We start from the raw sequence: 17,531 nt of genomic DNA on the forward strand, positions 1-17,531 counted from the left end.
CAGAGGAATATGTTCCAGTCAAAAGAACAAAACAAAACTTTATAAAAAGAACCTTATAAACCAAAGAGAGGTGAGCAATCTACTTGATAAAGAGTTTCATGTAATGGTTATGAAGATGCTCACTCTGCTTTTTTACTGGATGAGTAGCAGTTAATTGGACAGGGGAGGAGCGACTGACATTGAAAGGGGTCCAGCTCCATGAAGGAGAAGCATTTAGGACAGTTAACCTAATCAAGTCCATCTGGCCTGGCTGGGGATTAGGTCAGGCCCCAGCCTAAAATATAGGGTTAATTCAACCAGCAGTTTTAATGGGTCTGTAATTTTGAGAAAATGTTAACATTTCCTTTAAAATACTTCATGTCTTTCCTACTACTTCAGAATGAAAATACATGTGTTGATAAACTTAAAATAATTGGTAAAGATGAGAGATAAGTGTAAGCTTAGTCCCTAATACAATTTTGTTTCACAAAGTCTTACTAAAATTGCATTTCTTTTGTACTCTGTTATGACACTTATCAATGTTCAAACAAAAACTATCAGTTTGAAGTGTGTATCTCTCTATTTTTGGACTTTCATCTTAATATCCCATTCTATTTTCATTTTCCTTAGGGCAAATCTCTCCACCTGTTTGGAGACCTGAACAAATCACTTTTTCCCAGTTTGCTAACTCTTCCTAAGTCTCTCCTCTTTTTCATGCAAAAGATGACCTTTCAGTTTAAAAGCAAAGTGTGACATCTATATTCCTAATAATACTTTTTCCATTCGCTAGGTTGCTGTGGAAGACACAGGTTACATTTATTTGGGATCATCTTTCTCTGAACATCAAAACCCATTTCTTTTCAAATTCCTTTAACCTCATTATCATTTTGGTCTTAACTCATACTTATTATCTATGTCAGTAGTTCTACCTTGAACCAGATTTATCAATTTTTAATTTTAAAGTAATATTTGATAATTTTAATGATGTTATTTTAGCTCAGTATATTTGAATATATTTATTTCTCTTATCTTCTTTTCCATTGTATTCCTTTTTATAAATAAACATGCACTTGAGTAATTGTTGTATTGATACTTGTTGGTGATGAAGTTTTAAGTTTAAATTTCTGTCTAATTTATCTAGTAAATTATTTTTAAAAACTTAAGCTCTTCCTCTGAGTCAAATTTTATGGTCATTTTTTCTTGATATTTAGATTTTTTTTGTATTTCCATTTTTTTGCTTCTTTATCCTCAAACAGCAATCTTGCCAGACTCACTTGCTAAAAGGCTTGTAGATTTCCCTTGGTTTTGTTCACTTGATATACACATAGGTGGGTTGAATACTTTTCCAAGACCTATACCTATAGGTCTATTTGTGGTCATTAGCACTTATCTCAATTCCCAGTGCTTTCCTCCCACAATCTTTCATCTAGGGCGGTGTTTTTCAAACTGAGGATTCCAACCTCTTAACAGATCTTGAAATCAATTTAGGAAATCCCAGCTAGCAGTGTCAGTGTGCATTGCACGTAACTGTTGAAATATTGCTCAGCTATCACTTTTTTCAGTTGTATGTACATACACGTATATGTATGTTAACTGCATTTCTTACTGCAGTCACAGTTAAAATTGTTTGAAGAGCACTGATCTTGGCTGAATCTGCTGTGCTAAACAGTCCCACTGCTTGTTTCTATAATCCGGTGAAATATTGGAGCATAACGAAACTCAAATCCACCTTCAGATGCAGGCATTTTGTTACACATCAGGATGTCATCAAACTTCCTTCGATACCCAGATACATTTCCCCTTTCCCCTCTCCCCAGCCCCTTCTGGCCCTGGCTTCTACAAAGGCTGCTATCAAATGCAATAATGGAGTTGCTGTCTTCCTCCGATAGACAACATACACAGTTTAGGGATAACTTCAATTTAACACAACCCTGAGGCTCTAAACAATGGAGCAGGAAATGAGGCGAAAATAAAGTGTCTGTCAGCCATCTTTCATGTAGGTGGAGCTGCTATATCTGTTTGGAAACCTCTCACCACCAGCCATGCATTCAGTGGAAGGAGATACGATTTGCTTTGTCTTTTATTTAGCTATTATTTTCAAACTTGTCGGTTTCAATCAAGATGTTTTACAGAGTTTTGATCTGCATTTCTCTAATAATTAGTGATGTTGAGCACCTTTTCATGTGCCTCTTGGCCATCCTTATGTCTTCTTTGGAAAAATGTCTATTTAGGTCTCCCGCCCATTTTTTGATTGGGTTGTTTGTTTTTTTAATATTGAGCTGCATGAGCTGTTTGTATATTTTGGAGATTAATCCCTTGTCATTGCTTCATTTGCAGATATTTTCTCCCATTCTGAAGGTTGTCTTTTCATCTCATTTATGGTTTTCTTTGCTGTGCAAAAGCTTTTAAGTTTAATTAAGTCCCATTTGTTTATTTTTGGTTTTATTTTCATTATTCTAGCAAATGGGTCAAAAAAGATCTTGCTGTGATTTATGTCAAAGAGTGTTGATGTATCACCTCACACTGATCAGAGGGGCCACCATTAAAAAATCTACAAACAATAAATGTTGGAGAGGGTGTGGATGAAAGGGAACCTTCTTGCACTGTTGGTGGGAACGTAAGTTGGTACAGCCACTATGGAGAACAGTATGGAGGTTCCTTAAAAAACTAACAATAGAGCTACCATATGACCCAGCAATCCCACTATTGGTCATATACCCAGAAAACCATAATTCAAAAAGACACATGCACCCCAATGTTCACTGCAGCACTATTTACAATAGCCAGGATATAGAAGCAACCTAAATGGCCATTGACAGATGAATGGATAAAGAAGATGTGGTACATATATACAATGGAATATTACTCAGCCATAAAAAGGAATGAAACTGGGTCATTTGTGGAGATGTGGATGGACCTAGAATCTGTCATACAGAGTGAAGTAAGTCAGAAAGAGAAAAACAAATATTATCACATATATGTGGAATCTAGAAAAATGGTACAGATGAACCTATTTGTAGGGTAGGAATAGAGACGCAGACGTAGAGAACAGACATGTGGACATGGCGGGGGGAATGAGGGTTGGGATGAATTGGGAGATGGGGATTGACATATATACACTACCATGTGTAAAACAGATAGTGGGAACATGCTGTATAATGCAAGGAGCTCAGCTCAGTGCTCTGTGGTGACCTAGATGGGTGGGATGGGGGGGAGGTGGGAGGGACGTCCAAGAGGAAAGAGATATATGTATACCTATAGCTGATTCACTTCATTGTACAGTAGAAACTAACACGACAGTGTAAAGCAACTATACCCCAATTTTTTAAAAAAATGATGTTTTATGGAGAAACTACAGTAACATTTCTAGCCTGATGACATTGGAAAGCACCTATTTGACTTTTTTCTTTAGCTTAAACTTATTCTATTGCTTCTCTTTTTATTTTTCATTTTAAGTGGTTTATTATTTTAGTAGTTTATTACGCTATTTTAACCATGTATTTTTATTTTGCGTTTTCATGAAATTATTTATTTGTTTTGCATTAGGAAGCATTACTCTAAAGGTACAATTGTTTTGGTTCCTGGACTTTTCTTTCAGCCTCAAAAAAGTTCTAATTTCCTTAATAGTCACTCTGTTATCTAACCTATAGCCTCTCTTTTTCCAACCCCAATGCTAAAAATTTTTAATGGTTAATTCTAAACACTTACAATCCAGAATTTCCACCACTGCCCCTTAATATCTCACGTTAGTGGGCACTATAGTTTTATTTTTTCAGATAATATATAATCTAATTCTTCTAAGAGAACAAATGAAATATAAAATACATGGTATCTAATATGTACAATCACTCAGTACTGATTAAATCCTGAAGAGGTATTACAGCAAAATAGGAGAGATTACAGTTTACAGAAAAACATTAAATACAAACCCCAGATTTAACTGTAAACAGTAGCCAGCTTGCTTCCAAGAGCCTCTCGAGAGTTGCTTGCCTCTGATTCTTGTAATAAATTTGTCAATTGGTTTGTCAACAGAAAATTAAGGAAATAAAACCTACTTTTGTTTATGTTTTTGACAAATAGACCTCCTTTTTTCTGCTTCTGATATGATGAGTATGCCTAATAATAATAAATGTTAGATTGATTACTAAGGGAAAGATGTGAAATGAAATGCTTGAGAGGATCTTCTGAAATTTATTTTAAACACTTAAAACATGGCAACATTTTGTCATCTCAAAATCTTGAGTCCAATAAATCCCCACAAGAATGTGTGAAAAGTCTGGAATTCTTGTACACTCCTTGGGATCCGCCGTGGAAACCTGGTGTGTGTAAGGGGTGGAAGAAGGGGAAGGGATGCTCTTCTTTCCTGTATCAAAGCTACCATCTCGCTTGTCCTTGCCTTGCCTCCTGACACGAAGAGCTTCAGTGGGCTTGTTGTTCTCAGAAGCCCCAGATCAGAAGTTGGGCAGCAGCTCTTCCTGGATTTTCCACACCCTAAAGAGGTGCACTCTCCATGATGTAATTTGTCCCCCCCTTGAGTCAGCCCAGTAGTTGGGGAAGGAACATAAGGCCATGTCTAACTTACTGTTCTCCCAACATCTCTCCTCTCTCCTCTAGCTTGGAGCTCTTTTATGTCACCTTGGGAACTGAGGGGTCCCTTTTAGATTTTCAAAATAGGGCAACATTCCCCCAAAACAATAAACTTATTTTTTTGAGTGGTTCCTTAAAAATGTCTGCTTATTTTCTTTTTAGGAAATTTCAGATTAGCGTCTCTCAAGTTCACATTTTTATTATTTACTATTAATTATCACTATCCACTATCATTTTCTTGCAAAATCAGTCATGAAAACATGAACCTGTTTACTACTTAAACTGACCTTCAGTTGACCTTTGACCCTCTGGTCATTCACTGGATATGGAATAAGCTAGCTGGACTCAAAATAGAGTTTTATCATCTTACAAAATCTTTATTTTAATACTACCTCAAAAAATAATTATGTAGAAATATTCTACCATCAGAAAGTGACAAGTGCTATGCTGACCACAGCATCTAAACTTTTTATTTTGGGGCACTACTGATCTCCCTTGCTCTATTTTTTTCCATAGCACTTGTCACTTTTGACATATTATATAATGCACTTGCTTATTGTCTTTATTGTTTATTGCCTGGCTCCTCTTGCTGGAATATAAGGCAGAGATTTCGTCCTGTTGCTCGCTGTTCCTTGGCAATGAGAACTATATCCAGTAATAGCAAGCACGCGGTAATTATCTGTTGAACAAATGAATGAAGAATCATGTTCCCATGAGACATGACACTTGCTTCTCATTGAGAAGTTGATCGATGAGCAAAGGTTTACTGTAAGGAAGTTAGCAGTGTGAACATCTGGGAGAAGAGAAATACAGGAGAAGGGAACAAAAGCACAAGTCCTTAAGATAGGAGGGTTCTCAGGTGCTGGAGGAGAGCGAGGCATCAGTAGGACTGAAACAGACAAGAGGAGTCAGCAGGTTGGGGGGTGGAGGATGGGGGAGTACCAGCGTTTGGGAGGGGTGTGCAGGCATGGAAAATGTCCTCCTGGACAAAACTTCCACAGATGACTCAGAGGAAGAAGACGGGGCTGGATGGAACATTATTTTGCCATTAGGTCAGTTTTTCATTATGTGTACTGAAGAAAATACTACTACAGTCTTGAATAAAGCGGGCTGGAGGAAGCACAGCTGGGTTGACAAGTCCACTGGCCTGCTCTCTGAATCAGCATGCTAGTGTTCACCGTGAGTCTTTCTAATAAGACAGAGAAAGAGCACGTACCTTATATTCCTTTTATCCTTTGTCCTGCCTCTCAGACTTGGTGCAGGGAAGCCCTCGAAGCTTGGAAATGCGCCATATAAGCCCCGCGGTTTCCAGTGTGCTCTCTCCCAGACCAGCTACTCACAGAAATACTTGGAAATATACACGAGGTTAACCAGCGAGTTAATCATGGAGGACTGTCACAACCAAGATTCCTCCTTCTTTTATTCATTAAATATATCGGTACGAATGTCCCGTTTGTGTTAATGTGATTTTCAGTTTCATTCTACTTATGCCAGCGATTCTAACTGTACCTCCCCCAATGTACACTAAGTGACAAGGACACCTCCATTCTCACCCACTCACGGTTGCTCAATGTTCTGTAAACATATTTTTCTTTGGAAGTAACAGTTTAGAAATATGTCCAAAGGTAATGATGTCTTTCATAGAATATTTTTTAAATAGCTTCATTTTGAGATTTTTAAAAAATCTATTTTTTATACAATTAAAATTGTATCAGAATTATCAGCAATTACAAAGTCAACTCTTTCCACTTTTACTTATTCTCCTCTCTTCCTAGTTTATGTCAAAATTTAATGCTATTGTTATAGTCAAAGCTTAGCTTTTGTTCCTTTTCATTTAGCGGTAAGTAATTAAAGCTTTTGATGTTGTGATAAAGTCTTCCTATTTTGATAGATGTGTAAGACAGATTCTACCAAGGCAATATACAGCATGTGCCTTCATTGTTATTAAGCATTTCAGTTCATCTCAAGTTTTATGAATATTAATTTTTGCTTTAGTGAATGATTTGGTTTGTGCAATTGTACTCTGTGTGGGAATTTCTTGGCTGAGTCATTTACACTTGGTGCTCAAAACCATGAATCTTACACATCAGTATTTCACGGGACAACAAAGGTCCCCTGCATAAAAAAAGTTTCTAAGATAAAAAACTGGAAAGCCAGTTTTACTAACAATAACGAACATTTATATAGCACTCACTCTATGACAGATACTTTCTAAGTACTTTTAAGTGTGTTAACTAATGTAATCTAATCCTTGGAGAGCTACTCTTAAGCCAACTTTATATATGAGCTGAAGCACTGAGAGGTTATGTAATTTGCCCAAGATGGCACAGTAAGTGAGGAACCTGGGATCCATTCCCAGGAGTTTGACAATTGAGTCTATTCTCTTAACTACTATGTCTTCCTGCTTTTAGGTCAGTTAGAATATTCCCATACTGTATTTCAGATTATTTCTTTTCCAGATGTTTTCCCTGATTATATGAACATTACTTTAGACAAGAAATGATACCAATTTGTTTTATTTATTCTTTCACTCAACAAATATTTATTGAGTGCCTATTAAACCGATGACTGGAATTTCATTACTATATTTTCATTCATGTGAGTTAAGTGGCCACCTACTATTAAAAGTTGGAATACCGTAACATTGATCTTTGACATTTGGCTAGAATCTGCCGTTAAGGTTCAGCTTTGGCCTCAACCTATTTCAACATCATTTTGGAATCCCTAAAACTGTGCATGATCAATAATCTTATGATCTTTGTAGATAATAATTATATAAGATCACTATCATAATGTTGATAATTCAATCAAGACATGACTTGTGGATTTATTTTAATATATGAATATTTACTTATAATATGTATTTTAGATATATCTTGGAGTGAAAAACTTGCTTGTCTTTTACAAAAAGACATTCAAAATATTGATATTTGCACAAAGTCTCTTAAATCAAGGAATCATAAGCCCATTGTAGGCCTCATACATCCATCCATCTTAAACATATTTCTGGTATAAAAAAAAGCATGACATTAAAAATGGGTACTTTTGGCTCATTTTGGAATTTTCTGTACTCATTCATATTGTGGTGGTGGATGGCAGAAATAATAAAAATTTTCATTTTAAACCTCACCTCTTCCTTCCTCAACTCTTGTCAATGTTTGTATTGCCCCTGAGAGTTGCATAATAATAAAATAGAGAGCATGGAAAGAAACACTGAATCCAGGTAACAAATACCCAGTAAAGTTCTTTATCTTAGAAATCAGAAATGGGATAATTATCATAAGAATATATATTTGTGAGTTTATTACAATTAAAAATGAAATAATATTTTTCCTATCGGTCGTAAAACTAATTTTACTGATTATCTGGACAATGACACCTGGCTTTGCAAATCAGATTATTGGTAGATGCTTTCTAGAAATTTAATCAGCTACATGTGCAAGTCATAGTTTTGACAATAATAAAAAGCACCTTGTGAGGTTTTCTGTTGACAGAAGTATATTGAAATGAATAATATTTCAATCTCCCCAAAGTTCTTGAGTATATCAAGTGTCTTTAAGTAAGACAGTAACAATTAGCAACCATTTATAAGTGCTGGTAAGCCTTTTTTGCATTCTTTCGAGACACTGAGAATGAGAATGACTCTAGTGACTGAATTCCAAACCCTTTTGCAATTGACCTAGCTTCCAGTGCTTTGCTTTCAATAGAATTAAGGAGATCATATTTGATTTATCAGCTGATAGGTAATTAAAATTCTTCTTTAATGATGATTACAGTGTGACCTTTGGCTTATAACTTAGACACCTAAATATTTAAATGATAATGTTATAACGGAACTTCTCACATTTTTATCTCTCTCTTTATGTGAACGAGATTTCTTGGTGCTTACATCTATAGGATAGGACGTAGATAGGAATATTCTAGAATAAAATAGAGTAGAATAGAAAACATAGCAAGAGAATAGATAGTTGAAACTTGTGTCAATCTAGCAGTAAGTAATATAAATCCAAAGACACATGATCTGATTGGGGGAGCCAACAGGATGGAATATACATTTAATTTCATTAAGAAATGATTGTCAAATAAGATTTTTTTCTTGTGTTTAATATACATTGAGATAATAGTATATATATATATATATATATATATATATATATACACACACACACACACATACATATATATGTGTGTATATATATATACAGTTTTGATAAAGAATATATTGACAGGGACTTCCCTGGTGGCGCAGAGGCTAAGAATACGCCTGCCAATGCAGGGGAAACAGGTTCAAGACCTGGTCTGGGAAGATCCCACGTGCCGCGGAGCAACTAACCTGTGCGCTACAACTACTGAGCCTGCGCTCTAGAGCCGGCGAGCCACAGCTACTGAGCCCACGTGCCTAGAACCCAGACTCCGCAACAAGAGAAGCCACCACAATGGGAAGCCCGCGTGCCACAACAAAGAGTAGCCCCCGCTCGCCACAGGTAGAGAAAGCCCGCACGCAGCAATGAAGACCCAATGCAGTCAAAAATAAATAAATAAATAAATAAAATTTATTAAAAAAAAAGAATATATTGACAATACTTGTAATGATAACTTGATCCAGAAAAGTTCATTACTACTACTCAGAACTGTATAGGTACAAGAACCTCTTTTACAGTTTTGATTATCTTTAGTTTCAGTAATGTATGATAGGGTGATCTTTAAAGTATATTGAAGCATAAAATACCAGGATAAAATTATCTGGGGAATTAGAATGGAAATCCAAGATCAAGGAAAAACAAGAATGATGTAAGATTTCCAACTTGTAAAAGAAGAGTTCATGTATGTTTTAAATGGATGATGGTAAGCAATAAATGACTGCAGTATTTACATTTCATTCGATACATTTTATTTATTTATTTATTTCTGGCTGTGTTGGGTCTTCGTTCCTGTGCGAGGGCTTTCTCCAGTTGCGGCGAGCGGGGGCCACTCTTCATCGCGGTGCGCAGGCCTCTCACTATCGCGACCTCTCTTGTTGGGAGCACAGGCTGCAGACGCGCAGGCTCAGTAGTTGTGGCTCACAGGCCTAGCTGCTCCGCGGCATGTGGGATCTTCCCGGACCGGGGCACGAACCCGTGTCCCCCTGCATTGGCAGACAGATTCCTAACACTGCGCCACCAGGGAAGCCCCTAGATATATTTTAAAAATGGTATTACAGTTTATTTTTTAAGTGTCAGTATTTATAATACACTTTTTGTTATCTTACTGGTGAAGAGAAGTTTTAGAAATCAAGTATGTGTGAAGGGTTACATGCTTAATAAAATTCTTTTAGGGAATACAAGGAAAAAAGAGTTGAAGACCACAGGAATATGTAAGCCTTAGCTGAGAATTCTGAGAACATATTGTTTATGCTCTACAATAAATATTTTAAATGTATCTACTAATATTTTCAATTAAAAATCACAACAATAAAGTTTTGATAATACTTCAGATTTATTCTTCTATTCCAGAAGTTTAAACTACAATGGTGATTTTGCTTCATACAAATGTGGATTTTTATACTTAGTCATTAGGCATTTGGCCAAAATATAGGTTTGGTATATATCCAAAAAGTATAATTATGCCTGTGAAAAGTAACATAGAGACTTCTTAAAAGTCATTTATTATTTATTGTAAGTTAATTTATTCCGTATTAAGCTGGCAGAGAATGAAGATATTTATTTATGGCAGTGTAGGAGTGCAGGATGGAAGTGGAGAGAGCATAAAGTTTCTAACGAGAGAGGAAACCAAACTGAAGCAGAAGAGTTTTATATTCATTCAGCAAGCATTTACCAACTACCAAGGGCTCGCACAATGTATTATTACATTTTACTCTGACCTGGCATTATATCACTCATAGTCTATCATCATGATTGGGGGACTTCCCTGGTGGTCCAGTGGTAAAGAATCTGCCTTAGATTGCAGGGGACGTGGGTTTGATCCCTAGTCAGGGAATTAAGATCCCACGGGGCAACTAAGTCTGCATGCCACAACTACTGAGCCCTTGTGCCTCAACTAGAGCCTGTGTGCTGCAAACTAAAGAGCCCACGCGCCCTGAAGCCCGCGTGCCACAACTGGAGAAGAGAAAACCCGCACACCACAACTAGAGAGAAGCCCGCTCACCACAACAAAGAGCCCACATGCCTCAATGAAGATCCTGCGTGCTGCAATTAAGACCCAACGCGGCCATAAAAAATAAATAATACATAAATAAATATTATCATGATTGGCATTTTATTTATTTTTTAATTAATTTTTATTGGAGTATAGTTGATTTACAATATTGTGTTAGTTTCATGTGCACAGCAAGGTGAATCAGTTATACATATACATATATCCACTCTCTTTTAGATTTTTTTCCCATATAGGTCATTATGGAGTACTGAGTAGAGTTCCCTGTGCTATATGGTAGGTTCTTATTAGTTATCTATTTTATATATAGTAGTGTGTATATGTCAGTCCCAGTCTCCCAAATTATCTCTCCCCCACCCCTTAACCTTACGTTTGTTTTCTACAGCTGTGACTCTATTTCTGTTTTGTAAGTAAGTTCGTTTGTACCATTTTTTTAGATTCCACATGTAAGTGATATCGTATGATGTTTGTCTTTCTCTGTCTGACTTACTTCACTCAGTATGACAATCTCTAGGTCTATCCATGTTGCTGCAAATGGCACGATTTTTTTCTTTTTTATGGCTAATACTCTATTGTATATATGTACCACATCTTCTTTATCCGTTCCTCTGTTGATGGACATTTAGGTTGCTTCCATGTCCTGGCTATTGTAAATAGTGTAAATAGTGAATTTTAACATCTTACAAATCTGTAGTTTTATAGTTCACTAAGGACTGTCATGTACGGTATCTTCATTTCTCACTCTTTCAGATCGTATACAAAAATGTATGTCAAGAACTAAATATACCTCATCCAAGGGAGTGCTTGTTTCTCCTCATATTGAATTTTATAGTTTAAACCAGTTCTCTATTCAAAACACACACACTTGAATTTTGTGGAGTACTAGTTATACTAATGTAATAGTGTGGATCTTTTTAATTTTCAGAATTCCATAAAAATAGATTCTAACATCCCATCTCCTTAGAAAAGCAAATAGGATGAGGATCACTATTGATAAAATGTTTATATTTCTCACGGTAAAATAAATAAGAATGTTCATCAAACAAAGATTATTTCCTTAGAGGATAAAATTAATTTATTGGCTTTATAGTCTAGATGTTAAATGAACTAAGAAACTATAAAAATGCATTACATGGGTTCATTTTCTTTATAAACAAACAAATATATAAGGACAGCTGTAAAAAGCAAAAGCTAAGCTTTTAAACAAAGGAGAGATCATCTTCATACTTATTTTGTTTAACATCTGTGATAAATTTTATTTCTTTGTTTCATTAAATAACTGTATTGGGTGAAGCTTGGGAGAATATGTGATGCTCCCTGGTCTACCAAGAAGAGATTTGGGAAATGTATTTACATAAATAGCTCTTGTTAAAAAAGAAAAAGATCAAGAATGTTGATTGATTTCATCAAATCATGTCATTTACTTTGTTTTTTCTTAAAGATATTTAAAGTGTTGATTAATAATCAGAGCTAATGTAGCCTCAACATTACTATTTTTCAGGCACTTAGAAAATTTGAGCAAGTGGATGAAAGTGATCTGCAATTGATTTTTTTATACTGGAAGTAGTTAATATGTTACCAAAAAAAAATGGTTAGCCATTTACTTTTACTGCCCATTAGGTAAAATAAAAACCAGTGATTCTGGAACAAGAACAGAGTTCAAGGAATCAAGGACTCAAGAGTCCCATTCTTTCCTATTCCTCTCTGCACCATGAGGGGATGTCAGCTGCCTATTCCAGTCTTGATTCTGCTTTCCTTGCTCCTGCCCAGAGATGCTTCAGCTACCTCCAAACCGTAAGCAACATTTCCAGAAAAGTCTATTGCTCCTCTTCCCATTGTGTTATCAGCTTCTTGATGTCTGTCTTTTTATTTATTTCCTGATTCCCTCTGAAATTATCTGTTGTTGAAAAAGCTCAGAAGTGTTGATAAATTGTTATTGCACAGGTGGTAAAAGGCATACTCCAGTTCTAGAAAACTCAGAGATATAGGGCAGTAACATTTGTGAATAATTTACCAAATAAGATTATAGAATTCTACGACATTCATCAAATAAGAATATAGAATTCCTACCGAAAAAAGATAAATTCTTTTTTGACTGGTGCAAAAGGCTGCAGTGTCTTGGCCATTGTAAAGTGACTCAGTGTCTGTGTCTTCCCCAAGCAGGTATTCCCAAGATGGATGCATGACTTAGAGACAAGCCAGGGTTTGTGTGTCATTTCACTCAATCCTACAGCAAAACTTTAGGGCTGGCATTAGATTTGAGAATATACAGATTAACAAAATGTGGCCCCTGCCCTTAGTACCTCATAGTATAAAAAAGAGAGAGATAGAGAGATGGTGCACAGCAAATGAAATAAAATGCAAAAACAGAACCAGGCATTGTAGGATTCTGTGAGAATACTCAGAGATAACCTAACTCTTCATGGGAACTGCTACAAGTGAAGGGGCATCACCAAAGTCTACATAAGAAAGTTGCTTTTGAGATGAGGCTTATGAAGCCAATAGAAGTTTTCCAGCTAGACCAGGACATTTCAGAAAGCGAGAGGGTCATGGGCCAGCAGAGCATCACAAAGTGCAGCACATTTAGGTGATTGTAAACGATGGGCAAACCGCAACAGGAGAATATTTTCTTCTGGATGTATATGGTAATGTGTCTGATGATTAGCCTAGTTTTTCTTCCATCTCTAGAGAGTGGAAGAAAGAAAAGAGCTAAGGTTGCTTCTGAAACAGTAGTGAAAAGCGATTCAGCTCCTCTCCATGTATTATCGTTATCTCTTAATGTTTCCTGGAACAAAGAGTTTTGTGCTATCATCCATATGAAACCCAAGACCACACGTGGATAGGTTTTCTTACTGGTTTCAATGATAATTAATTGATTAATAATATTGTTTGTTACTAAAAAAATTTTAAGTTTTTTGGGGATTTATTTACATATAACTGAGAATTAAAATTGTAAGATATTTAAAGTGTACAATACATATATATTGTGAAAGTATTCTCCCCATTGAGTTTAATTAATCTATCAATCTAACAATTAATCTAACACATCTATCTCTCAAATATTTATTTGGGGGGGTGAGAACACTTAAGTTCTGCTCTCATAGCAAATTTCAATTATATAATTTCAATTATACAGTGTTATCAACTATAGTCACCATGTTATGTAGTACATCCTCAGACAGACCTTATTCAACTTATAAATGAAAGTTTGTGTCCTTTTACCAACCTATCCCTATTTTCCTCCATCCCCCATTCCCTGGTAACCATTTTTCTGCTCTATGTTTCTGAGTTTGACTTTTTTTTAAGACTCCGCATGTTGTAAGAGATACCATGCAGTATTTGTCTTTCTCTATCTGGTTCATTTCACTTAGCGTAATGCCCTCAAGGCCCATCCATGTTGTCATGAACAGCAGGATTTCTGAATAATATTTGTGTGTGTGCATGTGTGCGTGCGCGTGCGTGTGTATGATCACATTTACTTGATTCACTGAAAATTTCTAAATTTGAAAATTATTTCTATACAAAATATATAACAACTCATGGAGTGCTTATCCATAACTTATGAATAGGTTTACTAATATTGAGAGTGAATATTTCCACAGTATAGTAGAAGCATACTGATGTTTAACTTGGTAGGGGTTTTCTGACTTTCTAAGGCCTTCTGGATTGGTCTTTGAAGAAAGTACTCCTCTCCACTCCTGTTGAAATCTGGCTCTGCTCTCTGATTGGTGATGATAGCAAAGATCATCTAGAAAACAACCACAGTAATGATGTCTTTTTAGCCCCTCCATGGTTGACCCAGACCCCTCTTCTCCGCAGGCAGTACCTGGTCCTGGTCCCATCACAGCTGTATGCTGGGGTTACCGAGAAGGCCTGTGTTGTGCTTAATCACCTAAATGAGACAGTGGAACTGACAGTAACTCTGGAGTATGAGATGCAGAGCAGGAATCTCCTCACAGACCTGGAGGCGAAGCACTCCTTCTACTGCAGCTCCTTCATGGTCAGTATCCCTCCTTGGGAAAAGGGAGAGCATTACAGGGAGAGCATGTTAGTTGATGCCTTGCATTCTGACCCCCAACAATAAAAAAGCAAAAGGAAGAAAAAAATGAGGAGTACAGAGCAAATTTCAAATTAGAGTCTAAAAATAAAAGTTCTACTGAATATACTTACATAATATTTACAAACAGAACTAGTGCAATATACAAAAGATAATAATGGTTATAGGAAGGACTTCTATAACCATTATTATCTTTGCTCTTAAAGTAAACTTCTAAGGAAAATAATGTTCATGCCATTACAGATATAAACACATAGATTCATAAAGTTAAGTGACTTCTCTAAGATCTCGCAGATGGTTGATGGTTAATGTATTGTCCTTGTAACCTTTAATTAACTTAAAGTATTAAATAGTTAATCATACCAGCTTACTGCCAACAATGATATGTAATGCTGTTTTTGACCGTTGAAAAATAAAATTTAATAATTATTTTAATACTACCATATTGCTGTGGAAGTGTGAGCTTGTTATTGCCTTCATTGTCATAACTTGTTGAAGAATTAGTTCATTTTATTGCAATGACATTTTTCCTTCAGTCAAATCAACAATTCGTTGCTGTCATGTTACACGATCCTAATAATCTGTAAAAAGAGGGGACATCACCTTTGACCCTATCCCTTACTAATTTTCATGGGACTAACCAGAGAAATGAGAAAATCACAGCGGCTGAGACATTCAGAAGTGGATCTGGGCAGATTCTTCAGCTCTTTTCGGTTTTACAGATTCCGGAGTCATCATCTTCCTCAGCGTTCATTACTGTGCAGGTGAAAGGGTCAACCCAGCACTTCATAAAGAGGAAGCCGATGCACATAACAAAAGTAGAAAGCCTAGTCTTTGTCCAGACAGACAAACCCATCTACAAACCAGGACAAACAGGTACAAAGAATCAAATGAGCAAAAGCAATTTGAAAGGTTGAAGGTGTGGTTCTCTATTAATTTATGGAAATCCTGGCACGTTGTTATCTGTCTTACCACCCTGAGTTCCCACTGGAGGGTTTCATGAGAAAAATCTCTATGTTTCAGTGAGATTCCGCATTGTCTCTGTGGATGTCAATTTTCACCCTTTGAATGAAATGGTGAGTGTCACAACAGTGGGTACGATTGGCAGAAACAGGCAAAAATGTAAAACCTATTCTTTTGGAGAACCGAGACCAATATGAGATTCTTAAATCTGTCACAGAAAGATCTCAGAAGTGTATCGCTGCTGGAGAATAAGGGAGATCAGCTCATCAACTACATTTTTAAAATAAATTAAATACTCAGTTAAAATTATCCCCTTAAAGACTCAATTATTTTCATTGAACTGAAGAAAATAAATGCATTTCATTTCTCTCCTAGAGAAATGGAGAATTTCTCAGAGATAAACATCATCTGCAAAATAAACTATTATTAGGACCTTTTTACCTAAATGCAGGTTTCTCAATTGTACATTATTTCATTAAAGGGAAGTCATGATTTCTTAAGAGACGTATGTCCCAAACTAAACATAAAGTGTTGTGAATGAAATGGGGCCACATTTCCTCATTTGGACAAGAAATGAACAGGCTCACTTCCTCTGGTCCCGATACTGTATTAATGCTAATGTCATGGTGTTCTCTTTCTAAACTCTATCTCACACTCATACTATTTCTTTCTTTTCAGTTCCCAGTGGTTTATATTGAGGTAGGTAATATATTGTGTATCTCAGTTGGGGTGAGGACTCACTGCCAGTTGTGTTAAATTGCCTGTCTCCACCTCCACCTTCCCCACTGGCACTTCACCAATACTTCACCAAAACTAAATAAACACCGTTTTCCCTGTCTCTCATAAATCCTGGGGAGAGTAGATAAGATATAAATGAAGGAACAAAATTCCCTGAGATGATGCAATTTAGTGGCTCTTCCAATATTTCTGACCAAGATGGGTATGCATAATCTCAAAAAAAGGTACTATCACCTGTCATATCTCATAGCTGGGAAAGATGTCCTTTGCTCAGTCTAGAATTCCTAGAAACCTTTGCTAATCCTCTGGTGCCAATTTACCAATCAGCTAATTTTCCAACTCCCAATGCCACTCTCCCTGAAAAGCTGTTCCTCTACTCAAAATTATATATTCAGTTGCTTCTATGAACTTGTGATGTTTTTACCTATAGAATCCCAAGAGGAACCGGATTTTCCAATGGCACAATCTCAAATTGCACTGGGGACTCAACCAGCTCTCTTTCCCACTCTCAGTGGAGCCCACGCTGGGTCCCTACAAGGTCATACTGCAGAAGGAGTCAGGGGAAAAAATAGAGCACTCTTTTGAGGTGAATGAATATGGTAAGAATTGTGCATGTGTCCAAGATATTTATGACATTATAGAGTGTAAGACTGGATCATTTTTACATGTAGGTGACAAGCAAAAATCTAGCATATAATAGTTGAAAATCAGCAAGCCTTTTTATTTATTTAAATATTTGCTAAGCACGTTTCATGCACTATCTCATTTAATCCTTACAGTAGCCCTCTGAGGCAGATCCTAAACCTTCTCCAGTTTACAAATGAACATATTAATACTAGAAAAGTTAGTAATTTACCAAAATCACAGAGCCAACAAGAAGCAAGAGAAATTTTAATAGTTCCATCTGACCCTATTCAAACATCAATTGTTAACCAATACATTAAGTTATCTACATGCATCTCTTGATCTATATCTTATAACAGGAGGTATTTCCTGGGATTACATTCTGGCTGTGTGTGACCTACATGTAATCTACTCTAATAATAGTAATCAG

At 36.3% G+C, this 17,531-nt stretch overlaps 1 protein-coding gene across 2 annotated transcripts in view; it reads left to right on the forward strand.

Annotated features, from left to right (window-relative positions):
* Positions 1 to 9,069: 9,069 nt before the first annotated feature.
* LOC309640825 (pregnancy zone protein-like) overlaps positions 9,070 to 17,531 on the forward strand; it is a 45,134-nt gene continuing 36,672 nt past the window's right edge. Inside the window, exons 1-6 of one of the 2 annotated variants that reach the window (XM_082420155.1) lie at positions 9,070 to 12,513; positions 14,539 to 14,719; positions 15,499 to 15,652; positions 15,800 to 15,852; positions 16,418 to 16,438; positions 16,908 to 17,076. In XM_082420155.1, the coding sequence (XP_082276281.1) occupies positions 12,431 to 12,513; positions 14,539 to 14,719; positions 15,499 to 15,652; positions 15,800 to 15,852; positions 16,418 to 16,438; positions 16,908 to 17,076 (661 nt within the window). In that variant the 5' untranslated portion in view covers positions 9,070 to 12,430. Of the gene's footprint in view, positions 12,514 to 14,538; positions 14,720 to 15,498; positions 15,653 to 15,799; positions 15,853 to 16,417; positions 16,439 to 16,907; positions 17,077 to 17,531 lie in introns of those variants that run through there. The other variant, XM_082420156.1, reaches the window with a different exon arrangement.

This window comes from Balaenoptera physalus (genome assembly GCF_965194825.1).
Source record: "Balaenoptera physalus genome assembly, chromosome: 13".
In the NCBI taxonomy this organism is placed as follows: domain Eukaryota; kingdom Metazoa; phylum Chordata; class Mammalia; order Artiodactyla; family Balaenopteridae; genus Balaenoptera; species Balaenoptera physalus.